At 43.0% G+C, this 27,958-nt stretch overlaps 1 protein-coding gene and 1 long non-coding RNA gene across 2 annotated transcripts; both read right to left on the bottom strand.

Annotated features, from left to right (window-relative positions):
* Positions 1 to 452: 452 nt before the first annotated feature.
* Positions 453 to 19,154, bottom strand: rundc3b (RUN domain containing 3b). Its single transcript, XM_085422942.1, has 11 exons — positions 18,943 to 19,154; positions 13,684 to 13,799; positions 11,760 to 11,893; positions 11,321 to 11,406; positions 11,115 to 11,204; positions 6,909 to 6,989; positions 5,394 to 5,568; positions 4,991 to 5,148; positions 3,429 to 3,575; positions 697 to 818; positions 453 to 610 (listed from the first exon to the last, which is right to left on the bottom strand). The coding sequence occupies exons 1-11, from the start codon at positions 19,035 to 19,037 to the stop codon at positions 465 to 467; spliced, it is 1,350 nt and encodes a 449-aa protein (XP_085279068.1). The 5' UTR covers positions 19,038 to 19,154; the 3' UTR covers positions 453 to 464.
* Positions 19,155 to 26,442: 7,288 nt separating this feature from the next.
* On the bottom strand, positions 26,443 to 27,212 carry LOC146659089 (uncharacterized). Its single transcript, XR_014913772.1, has 2 exons — positions 27,137 to 27,212; positions 26,443 to 26,989 (listed from the first exon to the last, which is right to left on the bottom strand). It is a non-coding gene; the product is annotated as an uncharacterized LOC146659089 (long non-coding RNA).
* Positions 27,213 to 27,958: the final 746 nt, after the last annotated feature.

The raw sequence follows: 27,958 nt of genomic DNA, 5'->3' as shown, positions 1-27,958 counted from the left end.
TATGAATACATCCCATTATCAACAGAAAATAATTCAGTGACACTCTGGTTTGTAGTCTTTCATTTTTCCCTCTCAGACCTCTGACCTACAGTCAGTATTTTCAGTATGGTATAATCTCTAGAGCCTAAGAGAGGCGCAGCCTTTTCACTGCCCCCTCTGGGCTGTAAAGTGACATAATTCAGACTAATACTTCCTAAAATAGAAATCAACAATGCTCCACAGATAAAAACAAACAAAACTAAACACTGAACATATACTGATGAAGTTCCATTTGAAGATCCTCTGTCATTTCATCGGTGTGGAACATTATTAAGACGTCATTCAGACTGATGGAGCTGGATCATGCTACACCAGATCCTCAAGTTCCACATACATAACATAAACCTCTACAAACAATTTCCAAAACGGAGAAGGTTCCTGGATTATCTGGCCCTGGCCAAAAGGCGTTTTTAACTCTTCATTCCCTATGAAGGAGTGAAACTTGGGCTGCTGACCTCTGTTGTAGGACTGGCCAAACATTCATTCGACCTCAGGCTGGCCAGAGACTTGTAGCTGGTGACTGAGGTCAGGGAGCCACACAGACCTCTTAGAGAAGGAGTTTCTTCTTTGCCTGGATGACAAGACGTACAGTAAATGTTCACACCAGCGATGGAAAGCTTCGCAGACAGCAGTGCTTGCTACCAGGTGCAGACGTACCTTGGTGAGTCCACTTTGAGCTGGCTGACCTGGCCTCCAGACTCAGCATGTTGGACGGTTCGAGAGAATTCTGGGAAATGCTCATGTCTGCAGAGAGCTGCTCCAGACTCTGGAAACTCTTCCTGCAATGAATGGACAAAGATCAATAAAGGCCACACAGTATAATTGGTGCTGATAGGACCAAAAAATTCATCAGTTGAATGAGTTTTTGATGGCAGTACTTCGAGTACTTCATGAGACAAAAGCCATTTAAATACACTGTTGGTAATTTAGGGCAAGACAAAAGTTTGTGTACAAACTTAAAACGTAACAACGGACTCAAATTGTGTAAAGACAATGTTCTATATACAGTCACTGACACTTTATTAGGAACAGCTGTTCCCCTGTTCATTAATAATAATAACAATAATAATAATTTCCCCTAGGGAAAGTATTCTGATACAAATACCCAAGTAGCCAATCACAAGTAAGCATCTCAGCAAATTTACCCATGGTCAAGATGACCTGTTGAAAGAGGAGAATGGCCAGACTCCTTGAAGCTGATAGGAAGGCAACCGTAGCTCAAATAACCACTTGTTAGAATCAAGGTATGCAGAAGAGCATCCATGAACACTCAGCACATCAAGCCTTGAAACACTTTGTTTCTGTTTCACTTCACTTCAGAGAACTTCAATCTATACACCTAAAAACCACAAACCAGGCAAGAAATTTGGGTGTAGTGATGGATGCAGACCTAAACTTAGAAAAACACATTAAGACAATAACAAAATCAGCTTACTATCACCTCAAGAATATATCAAGGATAAAAGATCTGATGTCTCAACAGGACCTGGAAAAACTAGTCCATGCATTCATCTTTAGTAGGCTTGATTACTGTAACAGCATCTTTACAGGTCTACCTAAAAAAATCAGTCAGACAACTACAGCTCATTCAGAACTCTGCTGCTCGAGTCCTCACTAAGACCAAAAAAGTGGACCACATCAGTCCAGCTCTGAGGTCTTTACACTGGCTGCCTGTCCGTCAGAGGATAGACTTTAAAGTTCTGATGCTGGTCCATAAAGCTCTGAATGGTTTAGGACCAAAATACATCAGTGACCTCCTGGCCCAGTATGAACCTTCCAGATCCCTCAGGTCATCTGGATCCGGTTTTTTATCAGTTCCCAGAGTCAGAACCAGACTCAGAGAAGCTGCATTCAGCTTTTATGCTCCACATATCTGGAACAAAGTCCCAGAAAGCCTCAGATCAGCTGAAACACTCAGTTTATTTAAATCCAGGTTGAAGACTCACCTGTTCTCAGCTGCATTTGAAAAAAAAAAAACAAAAAAAACACCAAATCCACACTTTTAAGCTTAAATTTCAAAACTTACATTTTAACTACTGATTTTATCTACTGTTCTGATTTTATCTACTGTTCTGATTTTATCTACTGTTCTGATTTTACCTACTGTTTTTTGTTTTGTTTTTTTGTGTTTTGTTTGTTTGTTTGTTTTTTAATCAATTTTAAATCATGCTTTTTATTTGTTTTTGTTCTTTAATGTCTCTGTAAAGCGCTTTGAATCACCTTGTTGTTGAATTGTGCTATATAAATAAACTTGCCTTGCCTTCTTGCTTATTTTTAAAGTTCCTCGACACGAATGATGTAAATGAGAGCAGATATAATTAACTTGTTCCTTCGTGAGGACAGAGGCTCCACCTGCTGGCTGTTCAAACTTTTTTTTCATCTGAACCCAAAAGTTTGAATAATAAATATTTACTGTTTTGGTTTGCATATCACAGGGTATTGTACTATTGGCCTTGCAGAGATTGTGGGCCATATATATCCCACTTTGATCTTAAGTTGACGAAACCAGCAAAACTTGAATATCTGTAAAGATGTTTAAATATTACAGCTGTCAGCGCAAAATTGGCAAATCCCCATTAACGAGTTAACGTAGATTAGTCCGTGTGGGGTTGACTTGGCATTAATGCGTTAATGCAGCTAAACGCAGGCATCATGACTAACACGATTAACAATTAACTCACCTGGAGCGCAGACTGTCTCAAAATCCCTGGAATGTCGCTGTCAACGCATTTCGGGCAGTTTGTCCGAAGTTTGTCCATTCTGCACTCCAGACGGGTTGACAGAGTTAAAAGTTTTAATCGCGTTAATCATGATGACTACATTAACGCGTTTAGCGTGCTGACAGCACTATGAAATATACATGTAATCCAAATGAATATAAAAAAAGTGCAATTTTAACTTCTTTTTCTGTTTTCTACATGATAAAGAAATTCTGCTGTAGTAAATGAAAGAAATCTGTCAATATTAATAGATAAACATTTAAGTTAAGTTACAGAAAAGTTTCTAGTAGCTTTTTTTTTTTTTAAGTGGACCCATTGTAAAAATTAAAAAAAGCTGAATTTTTTATAATTGATAGTACAAGAAGAGGACCTTTTCTGTCATTTAGTTATTTTTCTTTTACTTAATTACTTTGTTTATGTATGAATGGCAATAGGGGAGGTTTTTCTTGTAGGTAAAAGCTGTAAGAAAACTAAAAAATATATGTCCTCCTTCACGTTTTCCAAAGCCATCCAGTGAGCCTTGGAGGAGCCTTTGCCGGGCAAATTCTGGCCCCTGGGCCTTATGTTTGACCATGAAAATAAAAGCAAATGTAGAAAACACTTCAAAATAACTGTCCAAATAAATGCTTGTAGGCTGAAGATTTTCTTTTACAAGGACTTTGTACATACTCCTCCCACTGTCCTGTAGTCTTCCTGTACAGCAGTGTATCCAAGGCAACAGCATTGGCATCCATGGCATCGGGAGATGGCCACTGATTGGTCAGATGAGCTGTTAACTCTTGTCTAGATCGCAAGTCGTTGTTTTTAAGCACTGTCCTGAAAACACGAGACAAAGTAAGTAATATTTATTCTAATGTCACAATCATCTTTTTAAAAAAAAATTAATGTCTAAATAATTGAAATACTTTTTAAATCAATCTTGTGATACCTTTAACACCAACACTAAAAAGAACTGTAAATTAATCTTGCAGGAAACTGTACAATTTACAATCTTCACCACATCAGCCTAACATGTCAGCCTGCTTATATGTAATAATACGGTGCTGCTATCCTTTCATTTCAAGAGGAACATAAACAAACAATAGTAAAGGAAATTAAGCTCATCAATCAGTTGCCAGGATGTGGTGCGAGTGGAAAAGTCATTTTCTGGGGGCATCTGCAATCCCACAGGAAACGTTTTGACATATTCAGGCCTGGGCCACAGTACCGGCACACTGTCTCTACTAAAACCAGTTTCTTTGACAATGAAAGAAGAATGTTAGAGACTAATCTTTATGGGTGTTTTTTCTTCCAGATACAGTACTGTGTAGTGCGTCCTTAAAAAATTACATGAAAATAGACAAATGGAGGACAACAGAAGAAGAATCAGGATTTTTTTAAACTAGAGAAGGAGCACTGGGAACAGCTACACAATAGCTTCCAGCAGGACACTGATGTGAATGTCTCTGACCAAACAAACAGAAACAGACTTCATGGGTGTCCACTAGGGGCCCACAATGTCCTCTAGAAGGCCCCATGTTCACTGCCCAGCATTTAGAGCCCAATTTGCTGTCACAGATAAGAGCAGGTTGCCCCTGAGCACCAGTGACAGACATGAAAGGTTCTGGAGAAGCCGTGGAGAACATTATGGTGCCTGTAACATATTTCAGCATTGACCAGTTTGGTGGTGGGTCAGTTATGGTGTGGAGAGACATATCCATGGGTGGATGAACAGACCTCTACAGGCTAGGCAACAACACCCTAAATACCATAAGGTATCTTGAGGAAATCCTTGAACCCATTTTCAGACCCTTCGCTGATGCAGGGGGTCTTGGGTTCCTCCTGGTGCATGACATTTCCCGGCATCATGTGGCGAGAGAATGTAGGCTGGAGTGAAAGACCCAAAGACCATGACGCTTCTCTGCTCACGCCTATTGAGCTCCACGCAATTTTGTAATTAAACTGTCATTTCTGTTTTTTCTCATTAGTTCAGCTAATCTTTCCACATACCGACAGGCTACTGCCAGAGTGCCCCCACATGGCACTCGGTTGGGAATCACTGTCTCAGAATATTAATGGAAAGCTGATGCCGTTTGACTGAAGCAGCGCTGACTGCAATAGATTCAGCAACAAACAAACCACCTGCAACCTTCAGGCTACTTGCTGTGTCTTGAATGTCAAACTCACAGTTGGAGCAACTGTAAACCTTTCCACCCAACACCAACAAAAAACACACACCAGAATGGACTCACAATTGGTCCTGTAGTTCCAATATGATATACTCAAGCTGTTCTTTCTCCAGTGTGTGGGAGAGGTGTGTGTCTGCCAGGCTCTGCTGAAGGGCTTTGCTTTGGGACACAGCCTCCGACAGCTGGGCTTCTCGTAGACGGACAAGTTCTTCCAGGTAGCCCTGAGGCAAACAAATACACATCTGGTTTATTAACTTCAGCACATGCATCTGAATGGCCTGCTTTTCACTACAAACAAGAACCCTGAATCAGGAACAACCACAGCAAGGAGCCACAATGAAGATATAACATAAAGCTGAATATTTGTTTGTGTGAGAAAACAAAAACAAATGTCACACTGGCATTTACTGCCTTCCTGCCCCGTCATCGTAAATTAACACTAATATGAAACTCCCACTGATGCTACCTTTTGTTCCAGTGCCATGCGATACTTCTGCTCGAAGCGTTTGCACTTGCTGACCAGGTTGCTCTGCTCAGTAAAGATGGAGGCAGCCGTGGCTGTTTTGTCAGGTGTGCTGCTCTCACTGCCGCTGCTCCCCAGAGTCCTCATCTCCTCCTCATCACTGCTGATGCTGTCTGCGCTGCACAGGACAAAAGTGCGTACCCGATTAGTACACAGCTCGCATACAGTACCGTGCAAAAGTCTTGAGACACCTCTCATTTCTTCAGATTTTGTTATAAAAATGGGAAATGCATGCTGCAATTTATTGAAATGTACCACACCTGCTTTGCATAATTTCATCATTTACTGTCATATTCACACTAACCTTTATTTTCAGGTAGTAACAGGTCACGTCACTGTCAAGAATGTAATATGTTATAAATTCCTGCAAAAGCAATACAATCTAAAGCCTAATGACAAGTGAGTTTAGCAAGATTTGTCGATACTGGTGAGTAAATTGTGGTAAGACCACTTCCCTCATTATTCACCCTGCACACAAACCGTCTGTGCATTTAAACTGTTCAGGACTTCATGATACAATACAGGAAAATGTGGTACATTACTGCCGCTGCACTGTTTAGGGTTTCTCCACTAAAAAGCTTCAAGCCTTCACACCTCCTGCTTGTTGAGACGTGCTATGGTTGTGATATTCCCAGGAGCACGAATCCATCACTTCCTGTGCCCACTAGAGGGTGTTGGAAAACACTAATTATGAGAACACTGCTGTATACTGTGTTGAATCCACAATGAAAATATCATGTATACCAGAGGTTTTTTTACACGATGCTGTTACCACTCGGTGGAGCGGTGAGGGTGACTCTGTACTAGCACACAGATGTCTCCAGGCCTAAACTCTCAGCAAGCATGACTTCAATCTAAACTAAAAACCTTCACATTTCAGCACAACTCAAGATCATTAGATTAAATTGACCAGTTGATCAGATTAAATATCTGACAGTTGTTAAAGTATAACTGGCAAAAAAGGCACCAAAACTGAATCTTGAAACTAAAATGATTGACAATGGCATGACTTCAAGGCAGCAGAAGCTTTTTGGAGCTATACATCCAAAGGTAAAGCCACTAGACAAAGACTCTTGGGCCTTATGTTCAACACCACTGATCTAATTCAATCTCTAGGAAGGGTTTATTCAAGTGTGACACTAAGAAACTGCAAGAATTGTGCATAAATCACAACTTCCTGTCTGCTTATGGTAAAAATGTTTGTACATCTTAGGACAATACAGGATACAAAGTTTCATAAATACAGGTGAAATGCAGCACCGGGGCTACTTTGCATGGGGAGGTGAAGCGCCACTTAAACACTTTCAACAAATATCTTTTTTTACCACAAAGGATACACGTGCCACGTTTCACGAAGTTTCGAGCCTTTTGAGCTCAACACCATCAGTGCTCAGACACTAATAAAATACACACTACACCAGAGACGGACCGTGTGATGTGAATTATTTGATCTCATACCTCTGAGTGAACTTCAAGTAAGGCGTGTAGTCAATCACAGCAGGGCAGCTGCCATCCAGACCCTCACCTTTCAGACAGAAGCTTGAGACAGAACAAGATGAAACATTAAAGCTGGGTCTGTCTGTGACCGTTTGAAATGCAGCACATTCATTTAGATGGCATGTTAGTCAGAGCTTCAGTGTCCACCCTCATCCTCTCCTTCTTCTGACGTCTCTCAGCTTCCTGAGGATGAAGTGTTTCACAGCTCAACTTCTTTGCATCTGTCACCTGAACTGCACTCTTCAATCAGCAGGCCCTTCATCAGGAGCAGATAACAGTTTATTCTCCAAAGCAGCTCTAATTTTATCAGAAATAATGAAGCCGAATTTAAAACGTTTGGCTTATGTAACTAATTTTCCATATAATGGTTTAATTTTGTTATAATTTTAAAAGAAAAACATAAATAATTTTTCAGAAGAAGCACTGCAAACACAAAAACATTCACAGCATGCGGTATCATGTCACCGCAGTATTATTTACTCTAAAGTTTTGAGAGTAAATAATGAAACTCTTTCAGTTACGGTACTGTGCAAAACTCTTGAGCCACCCTTATTTCTTTATATTTTTTGCTTCAAAACAAAACAGACTTTCTTGTTATTTTTAAAGTCGTCTTGAGCAGTAGTTTTTCAGGCTTTCAGAAGGTCTATTCATGAGTGGTGGCTCAAAACTTTTGCACAGAACTGTACTTCTGCTTGATCCCTCTTGGCGTATGTAGGACAGTAGCTCAGAACGCCAGTGATGTTGTTGGTCTGTTGTCTTATACTCCATCACAAATGGCAGGTCAGCAAACACTCATATACAGGACAAATGAATCTAGTTCAGAACCAAATGAAACTGCTCGGAAATATTATGACTACATGGTCAGCAGTAACAATGGCCACAAAAAGCAGGAAAATATGTATATGTATACAGCATTAACCAGGTTACTGATCTTAACATAACAGGGCCACTCATCCATGAAAGTGACCAATAAGATGATGATCTTTACCACCTAACAGGATGCAAGTGGTACGCAACATGCGTGGCAAATCCAACTAGCCCTCGAGCACAGTCTGGCTGAAGACCCTTTAGGTCAGGGGTGTCAAACTCCAGTCCTCGAGGGCCGGTGTCCTGAAACTTTTAAATGTGTCCCCATTCAATAGAACTTGACCGCATGCTGAGGTAGCAACCCCCAACCATACTCAAGCAAATTTAAGTAAATGTAAATGTTTGAACATAAGAGTGTCCATAAGTGCACGTGGCACCAGGATGCTCTAGGCCGTAGGTCGATGATCGATTTTGTAATCGTATCAGCAGACCTGCGACCATATGTTCTGGACACTCGGGTAAAGAGAGGGGCTGAGCTGTCAACTGATCACCACCTGGTGGTGAGTTGGATCAGGTGGCGGGGGAAGACGCTGGACAGACCTGGTGCACCTAAACGCGTAGTGAGGGTGTGCTGGGAACGTCTAGCAGAGGCCCCAGTCCGCGAGACCTTCAACGCACACCTCCGGCAGAGCTTCAACAGCATTCCGAGGGAGACTGGGGACATTGAGTCCGAATGGACCATGTTCAGCGTCTCCATTGCTGAAGCTGCTGCATTGAGCTGCGGCCGCAAGGTGGTTGGTGCCTGCCGTGGTGGTAATCCCCGAACCAAATGGTGGACACCAGAGGTGAAGGGAGCCACCAGGCTGAAGAAGGAGTCCTATCGGGCTTGGTTAGCCTGTGGGACTCCGGAGGCAGCCGACAGGTATCGACAGGCCAAGCGGAATGCGGCTCGGGCAGTGGCTGAAGCAAAAACTCGGGTGTGGGAGGAGTTCGGAGAGGCCATGGAAAAAGACTTTCGGGCTGCCTCGAAGAGATTCTGGCAAACCGTCAGACGTCTCAGGAGGGGAAAGCGGTGCTCTACCTGCACTGTGTATAGTGCTGGCGGAGCGCTGCTGACGTCGACTGAGAAAATTGTCAGGCGGTGGAAGGAATACTTCGAGGACCTCCTTAATCCCACTGACACGTCTTCCGAGGAGGAAGCAGAGTCTGGGGATGAGGGGAATGACCCGCCAATTTCCGGGGGCGAGGTCACTGAGGCAGTTAAACAACTCCTTGGTGGCAGAGCCCCTGGTGTTGATGAGGTCCGCCCCGAGTTCCTGAAGGCTCTGGACGTTGTAGGGCTGTCCTGGTTGACACGCCTCTGCAATGTTGCGTGGAGATCAGGGGCAGTACCTGTGGACTGGCAGACCGGGGTGGTGGTCCCCATCTTCAAGAAAGGGGACCGGAGGGTGTGTTCCAACTACAGGGGGATCACACTCCTCAGCCTCCCTGGGAAAGTCTATGCCAGGGTGCTGGAAAGGAGAGTTCGTCCGTTAGTCGAACCTCGGATACAGGAGGAACAATGCGGTTTTCGTCCTGGTCGCGGAACACTGGACCAGCTCTTTATCCTCTCCAGGATACTTGAGGGTGCATGGGAGTTTGCCCAACCAGTCTACATGTGTTTTGTGGACTTGGAGAAGGCATTCGACCGTGTCCCTCGGGGTGTCCTGTGGGAGGTGTTGCGGGAATATGGGGTGTCTGGCCCATTGCTACGGGCCATTCGATCCCTATACAACCGTTGCAAGAGCTTGGTTCGCATTGCCGGCAATAAGTCGGACTCGTTCCCGGTGGGTGATGGGCTCCGCCAGGGCTGCCCTTTGTCTCCGGTTCTGTTCATAATTTTTATGGACAGGATTTCTAGGCGCAGCCAAGTGGCGGAGGGCTTTCGCTTTGGTGGCCTCAGAATCTCATCTCTGATTTTTGCAGATGATGTGGTTCTGTTGGCTTCATCGGGTGAGGGCCTCCAGCTCGCACTGGAGCGGTTCGCAGCCGAGTGTGAAGCAGCGGGAATGAGGATCAGCACCTCCAAATCTGAGGCCATGGTTCTCAGCCGGAAAAGGGTGGAGTGCCCACTCCGGGTCGGGGATGAGTTCCTGCCCCAAGTGGAGGAGTTCAAGTATCTCGGGGTCTTGTTCGCGAGTGATGGGAGAAGGGAGCCGGAGATCGACAGACGGATCGGGGCTGCAGCTGCAGTAATGCGGACGCTGCACCGGTCCGTCGTGGTGAAGAGGGAGCTGAGTGTAAAAGCGAAGCTCTCAATTTACCGGTCGATCTACGTCCCTACCCTCACCTATGGCCACGAGCTGTGGGTAGTGACCGAAAGAACGAGATCGCGGATACAAGCGGCAGAAATGAGCTTCCTCCGAAGGGTGGCTGGCCTCTCCCTTAGAGATAGGGTGAGAAGTTCGGCCATCCGGGAGGGGCTCAGAGTAGAGCAGCTGCTGCTCCACATCGAAAGGAGCCAGCTGAGGTGGTTCGGGCATCTGACATGGATGCCCCCTGGGCGCCTCCTGGGTGAGGTGTTCCAGGCATGTCCCACCGGGAGGAGGCCCCGGGGCAGACCCAGGACACGCTGGAGAGATTATATCTCTCGGCTGGCCTGGGAACGCCTTGGTATTCCCCCGGATAAGCTGGAGGAGGTGGCTGGGGAGAGGGAGGTCTGGGCCTCTTTGCTTAGGCTGCTGCCCCCGCGACCCGGCCCCGGACAAAGCGGATGAAAATGGATGGATGGATGGTAAATGTTTGGAAAAATGAACTTCCATAGAGTCTTGCTAATGACCTACTAATTTTATTCAGGTGTGTTGCAGCAGGGACACATGGAAAAGTTTCAGGACATCGGCCCTCGAGGACTGGAGTTTGAGACCCGTTCTTTAGGTGATCACTGTGTATGAGTTTGATTAAATTAAGACGAATACCGTAGGAGGAATAGCGATTTATGTGAACTGTGGACAGACGGACAACAAAGACTTGACCATGGCCTAACTTCACTGGTCCTTTGGTCGGATGACTCGTTAAATATATGAAAATGTGTTTTCTAATTGAAAACAGAAACACGAAGCCTTCGATCTGACCACAGCTGTAGCTGCAGGTGGCCACCAACATTTCCAATACTTTAACATTCCCACACTCACTGGTAAAATGTTTCATACATTTATAGATATAATTTAGGATGATCCTATTTTTCAAAATGCAAAAATAAATAAACTAATAAAAACCCTTCAGGATATGTGTCAAACTGCAACAAATCCACTGTGCTGATTATTTTAGTAGTTTTGAGTTTTCTGGCAACATGTTTCTTTTTCAGAACATCTGGACGAGTACCTGAAGTCGATGGTGTTGAGTCCGATGAGCGTGTCGGCTAACAGCCCAGCTTCCTCTCCCAGCATGATCGCTCCGTCCTCATAAAACCTCCTGCGGCCAACACACATCAGTAAGTCTCACTGTGTACACGAACGTGGAGTAGTGAGCAAAGACTGAGGGCGTAGGTTATAGCTTTCATTAACACAATTATAACTGTTTGTTTAGACCTGCTGGCTCTGAAGTCCCGCAGTGCAAATGTGATGTACTCTGAAAGTCTTTTCTCCATCAGGACGACTCTGATCCACGCCCTGCCCTGCAGAGACAAACAGGTGACATGCAGCTGTTAGTGGAAGCTTCTGATATTTGAATTAAAAAACCAGCTACACGTCTAAATGTGCCTGTAAAATACGTGGCCGTTAACCATGCGGCTGTTTGCTCTCCATCACAAGTTTGCCCTTTGTTCTTTTCCCAAGAGGACAATGGAAAGCAGAGCCAATGATGACGCACTGATTCTGCACTGTGTGCTGCAGGGTCTGGATACTTTGACTTTGCCTTCTATCCTGCAGTTTTCCTAAATCAAATATGTTGTTCAATAAAAATGATCATTTTCTGAAAAATAGAGCTTCAGAATAATCAAATCAGATCAATAGTCAGTTTTATAATTACCTTTGCTCTAGATGATCGCACATTTTCCATGCTCTCAATGCTTCGGATGCAGTTATGAGGTACTTTACTGCAGGCAGCTTTTATGTAATCCCAGAAACTCCGAGGAGTCTCGTAGCCGAACCAAGACATCTGACCTGAGAGGAAAAAAAGAAAAGAAAAAGAAAGAAACAAGCATTTGTATGAGCATGCATGTGCATTCATACTGAATGACCACCACAGTCAAAAGGGTATAGTAATGAAGAAGGCCCAGAGCGCATCTTCCCCGGCCAAAGATGAGACCCCATCATCGAAAAGAAGTCGCACAGTAGACACAACGTCGCCTGCCAGCAAAGACTTTACCGACATGCTAGAGTCAATCGATAAGCGGTTGTCCAGCTTCGATGCGAGGCTGTCCCTGGTGGAGATTTGACACCGTGAATTTAAATCCCTGAGATTATCCCTGAGTTCACCCAGCAGCAGGTGGAAATGCTCGCTGCTGAAAACGGCACGCTACGGGACTCGGTCAAGTCTCTTACCGGAAATGTGGCCCAGCTTAACATAGAAAAAAAAAAAAAAAAAAAAAAAGAGACTTATTGATCTACAAGCCCGTAGCATGAGAGATAACCTTGTGTTTTCTAGTATCCCAGAATCTGCTGGAGAGGACGCGGAAGCAACGGTGAAAAGCTTCATTAAAACCCACCTGAATCTGCTGGAGGACACTGTGAAGAACATCACCTTCGAAAGTGTCCATCATATCAGGGCTAAGAGGTCGGGGCCGGGAGACCACGCCCTATTGTGGCCAAATTCTGCCATTTCAAGCAGAGAGAGCAGGTGAAGAGTCACAGCAGGGAGCTGAAAGGACTTCAGCGTAAACGACCTAGGTTTGTTGGTATGCTGAAGTCCGAGGCGGACCGGAGGGACCGGCTCCATGTGGACGGACAGATCCCAGCACCACTCTGTGGCTGTATTAACTTCACTCCAGATAAGAGCCTGCTGCATTTTCTTTTCCTTTCTCCCTCTCTTGCATAACTAATCTGTTTCAGTTATTAATATCAATTTGCTAATTCAATGTGATGTCACAGCAGATAAAACGCCATAATTCTCCGTTAATGCGTTAATTAAAATGTTTTCTTTTTTCTTCTCTTTCTTTCTTTTTCATCCCTCCCACCCACCCTTTTCCTTGGTGTTCTTCCTTCTCCTTTCTTTCACTGCATCGATCACCTGTTTCCCTGCATAGTCACAAACAACACTCTATTTCACTCATTCACACAGCAAAAACACACACACACACGCGCGCTCTACGGCAGCACATCCACAACAGCCTCACAGCGCACACAGACATATAGGACACATATTAGTGAATATGCACACTCATAGACAAACTTACGGAGCATCTCGCCACACACTTTTCTTCTTTCTATTTACAAACCAGTGACGTATTTCCGTTTTCCTCACCCTCATCCATGAATCTTCTCTGAGGTTCTCCTCTTTTCCTCCTGCCTGGCAGCTCCATCTTCAACTTTGTACCCACTATCCCCCCACTGCACGAGTCCAAACCATCTCAGCCTGGCCTCTCTCACTCTCTCCACCTGAACTCTCTGATATCTTCATCTCTAATCCTCCAGCTTGGCCTCCTGTCTTTTTTGTTAGGGCATCACAGTAGGTCTCATGTGACATCCTGATATGATGCACGTCTTGGAGACGGCACCACTAACAAAAAGCAGCCCAAATACTGTTGATATTTGATACTCACCTGGTAAATTAAAACTGAGTTGCTCACATCTAAACAAACCTGAATGTATATTTGCAGATTGAAGCACACAAGAGGTTGAGGTATCCTCCGCTGCACATCATATATCTCTCCCATCAGCTCATCAAATAAAGGCAAAATTACATTTAATTGTGCTAATGTGTGCAGGCTTTTACAGCTGCGCCGCTCTGTTACCTTTGAGTCGATGGCTGAGGATGTGCTCCAGGATGGAAACAAAGTTAACGAACTCTGGAGATGAGTCATCTATGGTCTCGAAACAGGAGTGGTCCAGCAGAGTCTTCACTGAAAACCTGAACATAAAAAGCAGATACACGGGTATCAAAATCAATCACTGGGTCTGTGTTTTAAAGGGACACTGCACAAATATTGCCTGTATAAACAGACTCAGCTCCAGAAGGAGAGCTACGTGACTGTAAATATAGAGGAAAGGCTTGCATTGAAAAGTCCAGGAAGAGTCTTTGAAGGTAAAGTTCACTTACCAGATGGGGGAGAACGATAGCTGCTTTATGTCTCACTTGTTTTATGAAGCTTAAACAACTAAGTGCTTAAAGTTAGGATGTGTCAGTCTCTGCTTTTTACCACTGAGGTTTACACGTGAGACATGAATTCCCACTTTTCCACACCGACATCCAAACAGCCACAGTGGCAAAACACTTTTCTTGTTGCCATCTGACGCGAGCCGAACGCCCTCCAAGACGAGGATAAATGCCGACAGACGAGGCGTCTGCAACGATCTAGTCCAGAGCTCGGGACTTGTTAACACAGTATCTCAAAAGCCCACGAGAACAAACAAATCGTAATTAACCACCACACATTAACCGCCACACTTAACATTTGACAATTACAAGGCAGAGAAAATAAACACATGGCCTCAGTACGTGTAATGAGGCCTTTGATTAATCTCCTCTGATGAAACCATCCATGATGTGCAGCCCACTATGACAGTCTACCGACTCTGCCTAATTTCATTGCAACTGATTATGCAGGAAGGAAAGTTAATAGAGAAAGACGCGATGTGTCACTGTGTGTGTGCTTTATGAAACTGGCCGGTGTGTGTGTAATCTAACTTCATATCGCACCCTGCCTCTCTTTCTCCCTGCCGTTGCTTAGCAGCAGGGTGATCACCAAGTGTGAAAGCGGGTTAAAAACTGACGGATTTCCAGCAGTAAAAGCCTTAAATTAATCACACATCACATACATACAGACACCATGGGGGGAAAAAAAATAAATCAACAGCCCAGCTCACGAAAGGCCAGACACAATTTCCTCTCTGTGCAGCGCTTATCCTGTCAGGTGTAACTGCCACCTGAAAAAACTTTTAATGTAGACTTCCAGTCAGCGTGACAACAGCAGAAAATCACACACACACACACACACACACACACACACACACACACACACACACACACACACAGGTGTTTAAACTTTAACTGACGTGTCGCTGAAGTCAGTCACACGGTATTGATGCTAAACTAGATGAAGTCGCGAGACTCTTGTTTCTAGGCGACTCACAACAATAACCCATGTCGACTGTATTTTGTTGCCAATCTTTGTGACTTAGAAAAGTTTCTCATGATGTGACAGCTCATTAATTATCACTTCTTCTGTAATGATCAGAAAGTGCACATTTTAACTGGTGCCATGAGACTGACTTTGATGACGAGTCAAATCGCTGCTGTTAAACGTGAACATCTGAGTACACTCCGTGATTCGCTAACTTTGTGCAATAACTTTTATCAGCAATAACTTAATAATCACTTTCGAAATGATGTTGTCCGTGTCTCACAGAAGATTTTTGGCCCAGGCTTCCTTACTACGTTGCTTTGCTTCACTGAGGTTTTCATTTATGCACAGCTCTCTTAAGGTCCCACCACAGCATTTCAGTCACGTTGAAATCTGAACTTGGGTCATTTCAGCACCTTGATTCTTTTCTTTTTCAGCCATTCTGTTGCAGATTTGCTGCTGTGATTAGGATCACAGGAGCCAGTTTTGACTTAAACTGTTGGACGGATGGCCTGACATTTGACTAGAGAATACTTTGGTATGGAGAGGAGTTTGTGGTCATGTCAAAGACTGCAAGGAGCTCAGGTACTGTGGCTGCAAAACAAGCCCAAACCATCACCCCTTTACCACTGTGCTCACAGTTGTTATGACGCGGAAAAAAAAAAAAAAATCCACTCCACAGGACATTTTATCCAGAAGTCTTGTGGGTTGCTGGCTTTTCTAAACAAGCTATACTTGCTCAATCTTTTTCTAATTGCATTGTCGTGAAGTTAACAAGCTTACAGTAGAGTCAGAGAATTAACTGGGACATTGACTCCTGGGACGATTGAGTTTTGAGTTATTGCACTAACACAACTAAATGCTCCAGACCAGCAAACTGCCAGAACATCTGCTTTCACAGAGATCCTCACACTTCCTAATTATCAGCTAATCAAGTAAATTTGATTATCAGCACCTGGCTGTTACTTACCCTCTTAATTCATAGCGGTGTACTTAATATTTCACATGACTGTAAATCAAGCGTTCATCTTCATTCAGGAAACCGCGTGGTCAGATACATGACTTCTTAGAAAGCACAGCTTCATCTCTTTTTGCTGAGCTTTCTGATTCTGATTCTCTACAGTATGCAACAGTATGCAAACACCGGCATCTTGTTTGTTCACCATTTTAACAGCGTTTCCAGGCCCCTAGAACGCAAACCTGCTTGTTTGCCACTCTTTTACGATGACTCTGTGCACATGTGTTTAAAGCAAAAAATTATAAAGATATCAACCATGCACAGTCTCTGGCAAGCCCACAGTGCATCCACACACATCATTTGGGAACAGGGATCATTTTAATTTTTTCCCCCATTTCTGTTTTAAGCTGGCAGCACAGTGATTAGTACTAGCACCTCAGAGCAGGACCCTCTTGCTCTGAGGTGCTAGTACTTTAAACCCACCGACTGGTGGGAGTTTGCATTTTCTCCCCAATGCGTCTCTCTGGCTTCATCTCCCAGTCCAAAGACATGCAGAAAAGATTCATTCAATTCAACTTTATTTCACCAAATCACAACAACAGACACCTCAAAGTGCTTATAATGTAATGTGGAGACGCTCCAACAATAGAGAGTAACCCCAACAATCAAATGACCCCTTTTGAGTAAGCACTTGGCAACAGTGGGAAGGAAAGTCTTGATGCATGCTCAATCATCAAGGTAAGTAAATCCCAAAAGGTTGATTCTGTTCATCTGGACGCAGCGTTTTTTAGTGGGACAAACGTTTGGTCACTCATCCAAGTGACTTCTTCCGTCTCAGCTGACTGCGGGTTTCCCCAACCTTATAAACAGGACATTTGCACAATGACTGAAACCAGCATCACCAAAGGAACAATGGGCTGGGAGGTCAGTTCGTTGATCATTAATATGCAAATTGTCATGACCGTTGATCAACAACCACTGATCGAAAGACCACTGATCATTAATCAATGGTCTTTCCCCATCCCGTTTATAAGGTTGGGGAAAGAGTTCTTCAGTCTCTTGGATGAGTGACGAAACGTTTCTCCCACTGAAAACGCTACGCCCAGATCAATGGAATCAACCTTTTAGGAGTGGGAAGGAAAAACTCCCTTTTAACAGGAAGAAACCTCCAGCAGAAGCAGACTCAGGGAGGGATGGTGAGGTAGGAATGTTTATCTGTGTCTATGTGTTAGCCCTGCGACAGACTGCCAACCCGTCCAGGGTGAAGACCCCCTCTCACCCTATAACAACTGGCATATGCTTAACCCACCGATGACCCTGACTTGGATAAGCATGAGAAAATGGATGGATGGATTCTGCTGTAAGTACTTACAACGATGAGTCTGTGTTTTAACTATACTGGTAAGTGTGACAGGTCAAACTCGAGTGACAGCATAAACAAATATAAAGCTGGCTTTTACGGTCTCAGGGCAAACACTGAAGCCAGCAGGCTGTCGGTGATCTCTGTTTACTTCCCTTTATTTGCTGTGACCCTCACCGTTTACTCATCTACTGCAGCGGGAGAAAAAAAAAGAGAGACTGCTGAGTAATTTGTTATCATGTTGAAGACAGCAGAGCATCTAAAACAGAGAGATTTCACTGATTTATATGTACATGCATGGTATTTTTACATTACTACATTTACAGGGTTTATATAGATATATTTATCTAAATCTATATAATTTTAAGAGTACAGTTCATTAGTCTGCCATCTTCCTTTCATGATTCGATTGTTTTGTCAGAAAAATGGAAAAAGCAACAACAAGCCCAATTTGACATTCAAATTGCTCATTTTCTGCTAAACAGCAGTCACTATAAAGCCAAATCCCTGTATCGTTTCTACTTAAAAACCCACGATTAATCCATTATTGGCATCTTTTGTTCAGGATTTCTCTGTTTTCTCTCTCTTTGTGCCAATCAGTGAGATAAAGGCTGTTGCGGAGGCAGGAAGACCTGGGAAAGTATGAGCACCTGTGTCCAATTACCTTCCTTTCAAGTGACCAATATCAGAAGGCCTCCTGAAGCTTCAAAACACTGTTAGTCATTTTATAACTGGATTTGTTCGCCAGCTCTCAAAACAAGGCTGAGCTGATAGCATTTTTATCAGTTTGTTTTCGGAGTCGTTACGCTCCCTTGGTGCCAAAATACAGACACCTCCACATTTTCTCTTCCCTCTGCCTCAAAAACACCACAGGGACTATCAGTCGGTAACTGACATCTGCCAGCAAAACCAAAAAAGCACCACAAATCAATACATGTAGCAGGGTGTTTTTCACTGCAGCTGGAAGAGACGGGAGGAGAACCTGACCGGTGACATGTGTGCACACCTCGGCATCGATATCCCCCCCCTCAACATCTAATTGCTTATAAATGTTTTGAGGGAATCGGTTTTATGTGTAGGAGTTTTAACTGTTTTGAAAATGCTGCTAAATAAAATATATGGGAAGGTTCATTTGTGTGTATAGGGGGTAACAAAAATCCAAAGAAAACTCAAGTTTGTGTCAAAAAAAATGTATGGGGGGGGTATTTCTAGATTTCTGGCTTTAACTCTCCACTGGTGTGAGCTGAAATGTGGTGGCATGAATCTTTAGGGAAGGGTTGTAAAGCTGGGGTGGGTGGGCGAATGAGGAAAAATTTAATTATCCTACTGTGCAAAATAAGCATCATCATCTCAGATCTGAGATCATCTCTGGTTTTAAACCCACCCAGCAGACAATCAGTGACTTTCCCTCCCCTCAGCTCTGTATGCACATTAGCTCATAGTTTAACTGAAGGATGGAGCAGGGCTGTAATCCTGCAACCTTAAAAGCCAACCTTTAATAAATGCATGCACCTGACTCTGAAATTAAATTATCTGCCGTCATGAATTCAGCTGCAGACTCTGTTTCGTCCTCCCTGTCGTTAAAGCACTGAAGAGCATGAGGAGTCCCCACCTGCACACGGTCAGCAGGTTTTTCCTCTCCACCACGGCACTCCTGCCTGCAACGCGCTTGCGGACGGGATGGAGACCCACGCCGAGCGACGCCATCCCCGGGCTTGAGTCTGTGGCTGGTCCCCGTGAGCTGTCCACGGCTCCGGTGCGCCAGGGAACGACCAGCTGTCTACGTCCGTCTGTCTGTGAGGGGTACAGAGGATGCTCCACTGAAGGAGGGGCCCGAAAACTGTGATAAGTCACGCTAGGATCTTCCTGTTGGAACTTTCAAAATAAGAGCTTGTGCAACCGACTAGAAAATCACAAATATTTAACACAGTTCTCTATTTATACTTATTTATATTATATTATATTATATTATATTATATTATATTAAGTACTGCGCAAAAATCTCAAGCCACCCTATAAAAAACTATTTTATAGTTGTCAAACTGTGTTATCGTTAAAAAAAATTTAATGGATTAAACTAAAGAAATGTAAATAAACGAGTTTTTGTGACAGGCTGCTAGTAACAGTGCCTAAAGATACGATTTATAATTGATTATTTTCTAAGCTGTTACCTGTAAACACAACACTGGTTCATCCCTTGAGTTACAGGTCTTTGTAATTCTTGCGTTATTCATTGGTCAATGTGAAGTGCTTTAAGAAACAAAAACCAATCCAGTGAAAACGGTCAGCTTCCATGTGTTCTTCTTCTTTCTTCTTCTCGGTTTAGATACAAAGGATGGACCGAGACAGAGTGGGGGGGAAAATAGCTGAAAAACCCTGAAATAACAACAGGAAGCCTATTAGTCAAGCCCACCTTAAAATTACAAGAAGCTCTGACTCCTCCTTTATTATTAAATATAATAAAGGAAATGTGTTATTATAATTAAGACAGAGCTATAAATTATTATGTGGAAAAGATATAAACCCTAAAGTATAACCAAATAATAAAAAAAATTATTTTTCATCTCTGGTCATACTGGCTGCACATAAATAAAAGAGTTGTTTGTTTGTTATAATAAAGATTTCCTTTCAAAATCCCATCGCCTGACCTCTGTGTGATGAGTTTCTGTGTAACATCCGACCAGATGATAGACTGAGCTTTTGTGTGAGTAACAGGGATTTCATACCATAATCCTGAACGGTATTACTACAGTGTTTTTATATTTAACATCTTAAAACTCACACGTGCTTCTGTTCATGTTTCCTGCTGTCTCTTATAATGATCTCTTTCACTTGCATCGAAGGGGGGAGGGCGCCCTCTAGTGGTTTTGAATGAAAACAGCAGACTCTTCCTTTTCACCAAAATCCCATCCATGCGCTCTTCTTCGTTTTTCTCCACTTTTTCGTTTTATTCCACTTTCTAAATAGTAGAGTTGAAGAAATGAGTTGTAAAAAGGGTAAATAAAGACCACAGATGCATGATGGGTTAGTCCTTTGGGTCTGGACCTCTCACACTGGACCTCTCAAGACCTGCTTACAATGACACTCTCCATACCAAGGGTTTTTGGATGCGCTTTGTTTAAGGGGGTTTTAGCATTCGCACTTCACAGAGAAACATTTTACATTTCACTTACAACACTAAATGACGGTTCAGATAAAGGACAAAGCCCCTATAATCAGTAAACCAGTTGGTCGGGACCTTTTGGACTGGTCACACAGCTCAGCAGCTGGCTGCCTTTGACATACTTCAAATATCACGGAGTTCTTTCCTTTTAAATCTAAAGTGTGTTCGTGTGTGTTTGTCTACATATTGAGTACTTTAGGGCTCACATACTTGGACAAAACAACCTGCATTCCTGTAAAGTAGTAATATTATTCATTTACATACACAGGAATAGCTGTGATATGATATAATGCTCTATAACAATCAGTCATTGAGCCTTTCTCTGGTGTCTTTATGCACCTTAGTTTGGGGGATCTCTTTGGGGTTCTTTTGGTTCTTTTTTTGAGGGACAGATTTTTGTGTGATTTATTTTAAGCTGTTTTTTTGGGGGGGGGGGGGGGGGGGGGTTAAATCACTGGTGTCTTAGTGAATGACAAAACTTATCTGGACAGTAGATGCTGCTGCTTTCTCATAAGCCTACCATAAAGCATGTTTTTAAGAATACCTTTACTTTCCATACTTTTAAGAAAATCCTAAACAGTAAAACTGCCTTTTAAAACACTTTAAAACAACTCAATAGGCTTTCTCATCGATCGTGCTTATTAACATTCTGTTTGATTGTAGAAAAGTTCAGTTTAACTAAGCTTTTTGCTATGTATGACTTGTGAACCATTTATTTTTTAGGATCCCTGAGCTAATTGCCATCATAATATGATGAGTAATTGCAATGAGTAAACATCAGGAACAATATTTCATGGACTTCCAAACAAGTCCACTTATAGGTTGTCAGCTTAATTTGCCTCAGGAAGTAAAGGTGCTGTGGATAAACCAATGTGAACCTTTATTCAGGTTGATGTCACAGTCAAAAGAGCAAGGTCCACGAGAGAACAAAACAAAACACTTAGTGAACTGGACATCTGTGTGCTTAATAAACTGGCAAATTACAGCAGGATTTTCCTATCCTCGGTCAGAAGGCACAGGTGACTTATATGATGAAAGAGAGGGTCCACAGCAATGAGAATTAGGGTTCCTTTAATCCAAAACATCTCCAGAAGTGAATTCGTGTGAGTATATCACAGGGGTTTTATACACTTAGACAAGGAAAACACACAAAAAAACTCAAGACAGGGACTGAGGGATACACAGGAAACACACGAAGATAATCAGGGTAGTTGACACAGCAGGGTAACAAGACACACCTGAAATTAACAAGGTGAGGACACAGGCAAAACTAAGGAGAAAACAGAGGCTAACATAGAAAAATAGACACACACAGAAACAAAGACTGGACTCAGCTGCAGCTTTACAGATTTTATCCTAAAAGTGTAGCGAGTATTGAATGAGTAGATAAGACCTTATTTGTCTGGTCCTCATGCAGGTGATCCAGAGAGGCAGCTGGCAGGCAGACAGGATTCCAGGAAGGTGGAGTGGGCAGGTGAGCTACAGGTACATGTTTTTCCTTACAGGTGGAGTAACCAGCTGGGAGGATTGGTTAAACTGAACTGAAAGTCTCCATTAATCATTTTAAAGCAAAGGCAGTCCAAAGAAGCAGGGCAGTTCTGCAGGCTTTAAGTGGATCACTGTTGAACAGATTTAATATGATAATTATTATTTTGAGAGGCCTACAAGCCGGTCCTTAAATACAATGATACGCTGCCAAAAGTATTCACTCATCTGCCTTCACATGCATATGAACATGAGTGACATCGCATTCTTAACCCATAGTTATTATGATTTCAGCCCACCCTTTGTCAGTATAACACCTTCAGCTCTACTGAGAGGGACTTCCACAGGTTTAGGAGTGTGTTTAGGGGAATTTTTGACCAGTGCATTTGTGAGGTTCTACGAGAGCAGAGTGAAGCTGACCCCCCACCCACTTGAAACGTAAAGGCAAATAGGCGGAGCGGTTAGTGCTACGTTTGTGCAGATTTGTGCAGGTAAAATTAGCGTTTGTGCTGCTACGGTTTCCGAGATATTAAACTTTATTTTATAGGTCATTCAAAGGTCACCATCCCCCCAGACTGCTCCAAAACGGGCCAAAATGGTCTACTTTTTTAGTGCTACGTTTGTGCTGGTTTGTGCAGGTAAAATTAGCGTTTGTGCTGCTTCTGTTTTAAAGATATTAATGAAAATGTAAAGGTCAACCAGCCCCCCCACATTACCCAAATCCAACAAAAGTGGTATCAAACGTTTGTGCTACGTTTGTGCTGGTTTGTGCTGCAAAGATTTTCGTTTGTGCTGCTATCATTTTAAAGATATTAATAACAATTTCTAGAGGTCATCAGAGGTCAACCAGCCCCCCCACATTAATTAAATCAAACAAAATGGGTGTCAATCAACTGTGCTACGTTTGTGCTGGTTTGTGCTGCTAAAATTTTCGTTTGTGCTGCTTCTGTTTTAAAGATATTAATGAAAATGTAAAGGTCAAAAGGTCAACCAGCCCCCCCACATTACCCAAATCCAACAAAAGTGGTATCAAACGTTTGTGCTACGTTTGTGCTGGTTTGTGCTGCAAAGATTTTCGTTTGTGCTGCTATCATTTTAAAGATATTAATAACAATTTCTAGAGGTCATCAGAGGTCAACCAGCCCCCCCACATTAATTAAATCAAACAAAATGGGTGTCAATCAACTGTGCTACGTTTGTGCTGGTTTGTGCTGCTAAAATTTTCGTTTGTGCTGCTTCTGTTTTAAAGATATTAATGAAAATGTAAAGGTCAAAAGGTCAACCAGCCCCCCCACATTACCCAAATCCAACAAAAGTGGTATCAAACGTTTGTGCTACGTTTGTGCTGGTTTGTGCTGCAAAGATTTTCGTTTGTGCTGCTATCATTTTAAAGATATTAATAACAATTTCTAGAGGTCATCAGAGGTCAACCAGCCCCCCCACATTAATTAAATCAAACAAAATGGGTGTCAATCAACTGTGCTACGTTTGTGCTGGTTTGTGCTGCTAAAATTTTCGTTTGTGCTGCTTCTGTTTTAAAGATATTAATGAAAATGTAAAGGTCAAAAGGTCAACCAGCCCCCCCACATTACCCAAATCCAACAAAAGTGGTATCAAACGTTTGTGCTACGTTTGTGCTGGTTTGTGCTGCAGAAATTTTTGTTTGTGCCGTTATTATTTTAAAGATATTAACAAAAATTTCTAGAGGTCAACCAGCCCCCCCATATTAATGGAATCAAACAAAATGGATGTCAAACGTTTGTGCTGGTTTGTGCTGCAAAAATGTTTGTTTGTGCTGCTAACATTTTAAAATGTTTAATAAAATAACGTCTTGATGCGTGCTTAATCATCCAGGTAAGTAAATCCCAAAAGGTTGATTCTGTTCATCTGGACATTTTCAGTTGGAGAAACGTTTCGTCACTCATCCAAGTGACTTCTTCAGTCTCAGCTGACTGTAGGTTTCCCCAACCATATAAACAGTACATTTGCATAGTGAAGGAAACTAGCGCCACTGAATGAACAATGTGCCGGGGGGTTAATGCCATGATTGTTAGTATGCAAATTCTTATGACCATTGATCAATGACAACTAATCAAAGCCTATTGATCAATGGCCATGAGTACCATTCACAGAAAGTGGGGAATGGCTACAATCACAGCATTGTAGGATGGCGAAAGATGTACCCTTGGGCCCCCCTTCTCGATCCAGAGATGGTCAGCATCCTGACAGCCCGATGGACGAAGCTGTCTCTCAGTCTGCTGGTTCTGGCCCGGAGGCTCTTCAGTATCCTTCCTGATGGCAGCAAACTGAAGACGCTGTTGAAGGGATGAGTGGAGTCACCTGTAATGGAGACGACCTTCCAGATGAGGCAGGTGCAGTAGATCTCCTGGGGAGGGAGGCAAGAGAGGTCCCCACAATGCTCTCGGCTGCTCTCACTACCCGTTGTCATTTTTTCCTGCAGAACCCAATGCAGGAGTCATACCACACAGTGATGCAGCTGGTGACGATACTCTCAACTGTGCCTCTGTAAAAGGTGCTCATAATGGGGGTTGAATCTCTTGTGCTTCTCAGTTTGCAGAGGAAGTAGAGTCACTGTTGGTCTTCTCCACATTCAGGGACAGGTTGTTGTTGCTGTACCACTCTGGCAGATGGTTAACTTCACCCCTGTAGTAGATCTCGTCGTGGGTCAGCAGAGTGAAGAGAAGGGAGCTCAACACACATCCTTGGGGAGCCCCCGTATTCCGTGTTCTTGGGCTGGAGGTGTTGCTGTTGACCCGTACTGTCTGCTGTCTTCCTGTCAAGAAATCTAGCAGCCCGTTATACAGCAAGGTGCTGATCCCCAGCAGATCCAGTTTGTGAATGAGTTGCTGGGGAATGATGGTGTTGAATGCTGAACTGAAGTCTATGAACAGCACTCTGACATATGAGTCTCTAGTGTTCAGATGTGTGAGGGCTGAGTGAGGGGCAGTTGAAATTCCATCATCGGTTGAGCGTTTTGACTGGTATGCGAACTGAAATGGATCCAGGTTGGGGGAAAGCAATAATTTGATTTGATGCATGACTAACCGTTCAAAGCACTTAACTTAATAATGATGGAGGTGAGTTTGACAGGACGGTAGTCCTTAAAGCAGGAGATAGATGACTTCTTGGGTTCAGTAATGATGGTGGAGGGATCTCCACACACTGTCTGGGGATTGTGTCACCACGGTCTGTAGAGTGGGCTTGTAGTCTGTGATGGTTTGTATTCCTTGCCACTGCCTCCAAGTATCTCTGCTGTTGCTGAAGCTTTGCTGTAGCTGATGCCACGTGACAGGTTTGCCCTTGCTGTTCTTAGACTCACCTAATTCCCGGCTCTGAAGGCTTGCATTTTTCAACTTTAGGAGCATTTAAACCTGACCTGTGAGCCATGGTTTCTGATTGGCCCAGACAGTGATAGTCCTGGTCTCTGTGACATCATCGATGCATTTTGGGATGTAGGCAGTGACAGTTTCTGTATATTCCTGAAAGTCTGTGGTGTTGTCGTGTGTGGCGGCCTGTGGTGGAAAAGCAGTGCCTCTGAGGACCCTTCTGGCCACACCTGTACCTGCTTACGAACTGGTTTGGTGACTTTGACCAGGGGCCTGTGGGAACCCATGGCACACCTAGATTTCTGCCTGTACTGACCCTTATGCAAAATAGGTGGAATTAAGACAGTTCCAAAAGCAAACACAACTGATCAGTGCTGAGAGTGGTCCTGTTGCTGAGGTTGGGATGATCCTGTAATCTCTTATGAACGACCTCCAACGCTTCTATGACTGGGATGCAAGTGAAGACAGATGTAACATCTCTCTCTCACTGTACATGTACTGTTTATAAAATTAGGGAAACATAACCTGCACAAACAAAATAATTTGCAGGACAAATGTTTGACATCAATTTTGTTCGATTTGAAGAAGGTAGGGGGGGGCAACTTCACTCACGGGTGTTTATAAGGTTGGGGAAACCTACAGTCAGCTGAGACTGAAGAAGTCACTTGGATGAGTGACGAAACGTTTCTCCAACTGAAAATGTCCAGATGAACAGAATCAACCTTTTGGGATTTACTTACCTGGATGATTAAGCACGCATCAAGACGTTATTTTATTAAACATTTTAAAATGTTAGCAGCACAAACAAACATTTTTGCAGCACAAACCAGCACAAACGTTTGACATCCATTTTGTTTGATTCCATTAATATGGGGGGGCTGGTTGACCTCTAGAAATTTTTGTTAATATCTTTAAAATAATAACGGCACAAACAAAAATTTCTGCAGCACAAACCAGCACAAACGTAGCACAAACGTTTGATACCACTTTTGTTGGATTTGGGTAATGTGGGGGGGCTGGTTGACCTTTTGACCTTTACATTTTCATTAATATCTTTAAAACAGAAGCAGCACAAACGAAAATTTTAGCAGCACAAACCAGCACAAACGTAGCACAGTTGATTGACACCCATTTTGTTTGATTTAATTAATGTGGGGGGGCTGGTTGACCTCTGATGACCTCTAGAAATTGTTATTAATATCTTTAAAATGATAGCAGCACAAACGAAAATCTTTGCAGCACAAACCAGCACAAACGTAGCACAAACGTTTGATACCACTTTTGTTGGATTTGGGTAATGTGGGGGGGCTGGTTGACCTTTACATTTTCATTAATATCTTTAAAACAGAAGCAGCACAAACGCTAATTTTACCTGCACAAACCAGCACAAACGTAGCACTAAAAAAGTAGACCATTTTGGCCCGTTTTGGAGCAGTCTGGGGGGATGGTGACCTTTGAATGACCTATAAAATAAAGTTTAATATCTCGGAAACCGTAGCAGCACAAACGCTAATTTTACCTGCACAAATCTGCACAAACGTAGCACTAAAAAAGTAGACCATTTTGGTTTGTTTTGGAGCAGTCTGGGGGGATGGTGATGTCATCAGCAAAAAATATAACTTTTAATATCTCAGATACTGTAGCAGCACAAACGCTAATTTTACCTGCACAAATCAGCACAAACGTAGCACTAAAAAAGTAGACCATTTTGGCCCGTTTTGGAGCAGTCTGGGGGGATGGTGACCTTTGAATGACCTATAAAATAAAGTTTAATATCTCGGAAACCGTAGCAGCACAAACGCTAATTTTACCTGCACAAATCTGCACAAACGTAGCACTAACCGCTCCGCCTATTTGCCTTTACGTTTCAAGTGGGTGGGGGGTCAGCTTCACTCTGCTGAGGAAGCAGAAGAGGAAAAGTGTGCGCGAGTTTGTGCGCGTGGTCGACACCTCTGTCCGCAGAGGAGAAGCAGGGAAGAACAGCAGCGGGGGAAAACGGTGGGTCTGTACTCTTTTCTACACATTTTATTTAGCTTTTATTTGACTGAGAGCTACGACGATGGTTTTATACTTGAACCACGTCAGAGACAGAGGCGGTGGTGACGGTGCTGGAAATAAAACCGCTTCGGGGGGAAATTCCCCCCCAAAGCTGTGTAAAACTGTCGGTGTCTAAAAACATGTGATTTTTATTTTTTTTAAATGGTAAAATGTTTTTTTTTTCAATGTTTTAGCTCTTTACACTGTTGCCATTTTCAAAGCTGCTTGAAAGGAAATGTAAAACAAATTTAAAATTATGGAGCGTGATGTCATAGATAGAGATAAGTGAATGGTTTATACTTTTACCACAATGCTCTACTTGTACTTTACGCAACTTCAATATTTAACCTCCTAAGACCCGAACTCTTCCACGCATACATTTTTAATTTCTCTTTGATATTTTGGCTAATTGGGGCCCGATGATTGTTAAAACAAACAATTACCAGATTTTTATTTTTTTTTACCTAAATTTTGGTTTGTTTTTTTTTTTTTTTAAATGAGCGCCACATATGAGGATATTCGTTTAAATTTTTGATAGAACAGTAGCAGTATAATGTCCTCGTAAGTGGATATCAGGCCAAAAAAGTGATGTCCAC

The sequence above is a fragment of the Rhamphochromis longiceps genome, linkage group LG11 (genome assembly GCF_057381845.1).
Source record: "Rhamphochromis longiceps isolate RC_006_pf linkage group LG11, R_longiceps_female_GT1.1, whole genome shotgun sequence".
Taxonomy (NCBI): Eukaryota; Metazoa; Chordata; class Actinopteri; order Cichliformes; family Cichlidae; genus Rhamphochromis; species Rhamphochromis longiceps.
This window is presented reverse-complemented; position numbering and strand designations above follow the sequence as displayed.